The sequence below is a fragment of the Orycteropus afer genome, unplaced genomic scaffold (assembly GCF_000298275.1).
Source record: "Orycteropus afer afer isolate SDZICR_OR568_19922 unplaced genomic scaffold, OryAfe1.0 scaffold00063, whole genome shotgun sequence".
NCBI classification, from domain to species: Eukaryota; Metazoa; Chordata; class Mammalia; order Tubulidentata; family Orycteropodidae; genus Orycteropus; species Orycteropus afer.
The window spans coordinates 9,165,644-9,169,071 of record NW_006921650.1 but is presented as its reverse complement, the minus strand read 5'-3'; the positions used below and the strand labels follow the sequence as shown (position 1 = coordinate 9,169,071).

The 3,428-nt window shown below is 40.9% G+C and overlaps 1 protein-coding gene across 1 annotated transcript; it reads left to right on the top strand.

Annotated features, from left to right (window-relative positions):
• The first annotated feature begins 1,268 nt into the window (after positions 1-1,268).
• CLDN12 (claudin 12) lies at positions 1,269-2,003 on the top strand. Its single transcript, XM_007939828.2, has one exon. The coding sequence runs from the start codon at positions 1,269-1,271 to the stop codon at positions 2,001-2,003; it is 735 nt and encodes a 244-aa protein (XP_007938019.1).
• The last annotated feature ends 1,425 nt before the right edge of the window (positions 2,004-3,428 follow it).

The window sequence follows — 3,428 nt, the reverse complement described above, 5'->3', positions numbered from 1 at the left end:
TCTAAAAAGTACTCAGGTCATCTTGAATCAGCCAAGAAGTAGTTGAGTAGAATAATTTCAGGAACTTTTGTTCTCATATTTTAATTTGATGAATTCCTTGGGTATGAGTCCATTTATGTTTTATAATTTCTTCAGCATACATAGTATATTGGAGTGAACAGTTTTGCTTTTCCTGCTTAACTGTCACTTAACAAATATTTATTGAACTTCTCCAGTGTGCCAAACACTGAGCTGATTATTAAATGCTAAGAAAATAGTTAACACTTGCATAGCACTTATGTACTATATGCCAGAAGTGTTCTAAGCACTTTATATCAAGTCACTGATCCTTAGAACAATTCTGTGAGATGGGCACTGTTATTTTCTCATCTTACAGATGAGGAAAATCAAGCACAGAAAGACTGCATAGCTGGCTGAAGGGTCACTCAGCTCGTGAGAAAGCGGAATTGGAACTTAAACCGTTTGGCTCAGGGTCTGCTCTCAACCACTCTGATACCCTCTAATGCTTCTTGGTCCACGCTTTAGACTATTATGAGCTGCCTTCACTTATAAGGAGCTCTGGTGGCACAGTGGTTAAAGCATTTGGCTCTAACTGGAAGGTTAGCAGTTCAAACCCACAAGCCACTCTGCACTAGTAAGACAAGGCAGTCTGTGTCCATAATGATTTACAGCTTTGGAAACCCTATGGGGCCATTCTGCTGTGCTCTATAAGATCACAATGAATTGTAATCAAGTTGATGGCAGTGGGTTTGTTTTGGTCACTTCTGTTGCATGCTTGTCTCATTTTGCATTTATGTGAGCATTTGAATTTTTGTTGTTTGTGGCTGATAATTGGTGAGTACTCTGACTCCTGCTGTATATGTGAGTGCATGACACATAGAAGAATTTGTGTGTGTTGAATGAATGATTATTGATAACCGAGAGAATTTTAAATGTCATGTTAAGAGAATTTGAACTTACCTTGATTGTTCTCTGATTAGCTGTGCAGAATAAAAAGCTAAAGGGTTATTGCTATATGACCTAGTCAGTGATAGCACCTGAGCGCTGAGGTCATACTCACATGTATTTATATACATTTACATTGTGCATTGAGAGGAAACAAGGGACAGAATGTCCCTCTCTGCCTTGATATTTAATCACTGGTGGTTGTGTTGTTAATAGGTGCCATACCTTCTTGCTCTGCTCTCCTCTTGTCCTCTCATGATTTGTCCTCTTATGTGTTGCTCCCTAGTCTGACTGACAGTACTGCACTCGCCTGCCTGCCTGCCATGGGCTGTCGGGATGTCCACGCAGCCACAGTCCTCTCCTTCCTGTGTGGAATTGCCTCTGTGGCAGGCCTCTTTGCAGGGACTCTGCTTCCGAACTGGAGAAAATTAAGACTGATCACATTCAACAGAAATGAGAAGAACCTAACCGTTTACACAGGCCTCTGGGTGAAGTGTGCCCGATACGACGGGAGCAGTGACTGCCTGATGTACGACACTACCTGGTACTCATCAGTTGACCAGCTGGACCTGCGGGTCCTCCAGTTTGCCCTGCCCCTCAGCATCCTGATTGCAATGGGTGCCCTGCTGCTTTGCCTGATTGGAATGTGTAACACAGCCTTCAGGTCCTCGGTGCCCAACATCAAACTGACCAAGTGTCTGGTCAATAGTGCAGGTTGTCACCTTGTGGCTGGGCTGCTATTTTTCCTGGCAGGTACTGTGAGCCTCTCCCCATCTATTTGGGTCATCTTTTACAACATCCATCTGAACAAGAAGTTTGAGCCAGTTTTTATGTTTGACTATGCAGTGTATGTCACTATTGCTAGTGCTGGGGGCCTGTTTATGACTGCCTTTCTCCTGTTTATTTGGTACTGTGCATGCAAATCTTTGCCTTCTCCTTTCTGGCAACCACTGTATTCTCATCCTTCCAGCATGCATACTTATTCCCAGCCCTATTCAGCACGCTCCCGCCTCTCTGCCATTGAAATTGACATTCCAGTAGTCTCACACACCACCTAGTGGGGAAACAGCTAATTGTTAAAGAAAACTTTTTGTAGCCTCACATTCCCTTGTGCACCATGCACCACAGGGAGCTTTTTTGGACATGTGGACATTTTCTTTTGTTCCTAACCAGTCAATGAAGCCAAATTTGTATGTCCTGGTAGAATGAATGCTGCTAGTTTTTATGCAAAGAACAGTATTTTAAATGTGAATCTTTTTCTTTTATCTTGCTTCTTACACTGGAAGGATTTTTAATCTCCGTATTGTTATTTGATCAGTTATGTAAGTGGAAAAGACCTGTGTCTCAGTTGAGGTGATTTAGGGTAACACGGTGAAGTGAAAATGGCCAAGAGAAGCTGTTGTATACAATCTTTATGAACATTTCAGACTATGTGTTGTCCTTTTTCTATACCTGAAATGGAAAAAGGCAATTCCAAATACAAGAAATTTGGTACGGGTTATATTTTAACAGTAGTCAGCCTGACAGCATTTTTTCACTCCTGTCTTGGGACCAATTATATTGAATAGGCTTAGGGATTTGGCATATTACTTTCTTTTGTGAGTTCCTTATCTTCTACCTCATGTCACTATTTAAAAATAAAATGTATTTGAAGTGCTATTAGTGAGAATAAGTCCAACATTTCTACTATATCAATTTTGGATAATATTTAACATAATTTAAAAAGCTGATGATTCTATACATTTTGTTATTGGAGTTAAAAGGTGCCATATGATGTGGATTGGTGCTTCCTCTGAAGTGGAAAAAAAACTTTTCTTCTAGATACCATCCACAGAGCGGATTTCATACCCATATATAATCTCTTAGTAGATGAGAGAAAGAAAGGGGTCCTAGTGGTTTCTTATCTTTTTGACGTAGTGGTTGAGTACAAGAGTATGTTTTTTGGTGATAATTACATCATCAGAGATACACACTGGTGACTGCCTTTTAAGTGACATCTAAAGTAAGTATGACTGTATCATAACCACATTCACACTTGATTCAGTTCCTGCCCCCACTACTAATTAATTTTGAGCATATTTCTTTGCCTAGTGCTTCAGTAGATGCTGTACAGGATCCAAAGGAACCCTGGTAGTGCAGTAGTAAAGCTCTTGTCTGCCAACTGAAAGATTGATAGTTTGAACCTACTAGTGGTTCTGCATGAGAGAAGATCCAGCAGTCTGCTTCTGTTGATTAATGACCAGCAAACCCTCCCAAGGGGCAGTGCTGCCCTGTCCTGTAGGGTTGCTGTGAGTCAGAATTGACTCAGGGGCACAGAATAACCATATAGAAGATCCATGAAAACTGTGAGATCTGGTCCCATCCACTAAGAAATTGCAATCTGATATAGAAGATCAAACTTATCTGACAATTGGACAGCTAACCTTCTCAATTATTGAACCAGGAGTATATTTCAAGTAGAGACATGGCTTTTTGGCAGGCAG

Excerpts from the sequence above, each read along its gene's own strand:
- CLDN12 (XM_007939828.2), top strand. The coding sequence starts at position 1,269 with ATGGGCTGTCGGGATGTCCACGCAGCCACAGTCCTCTCCTTCCTGTGT.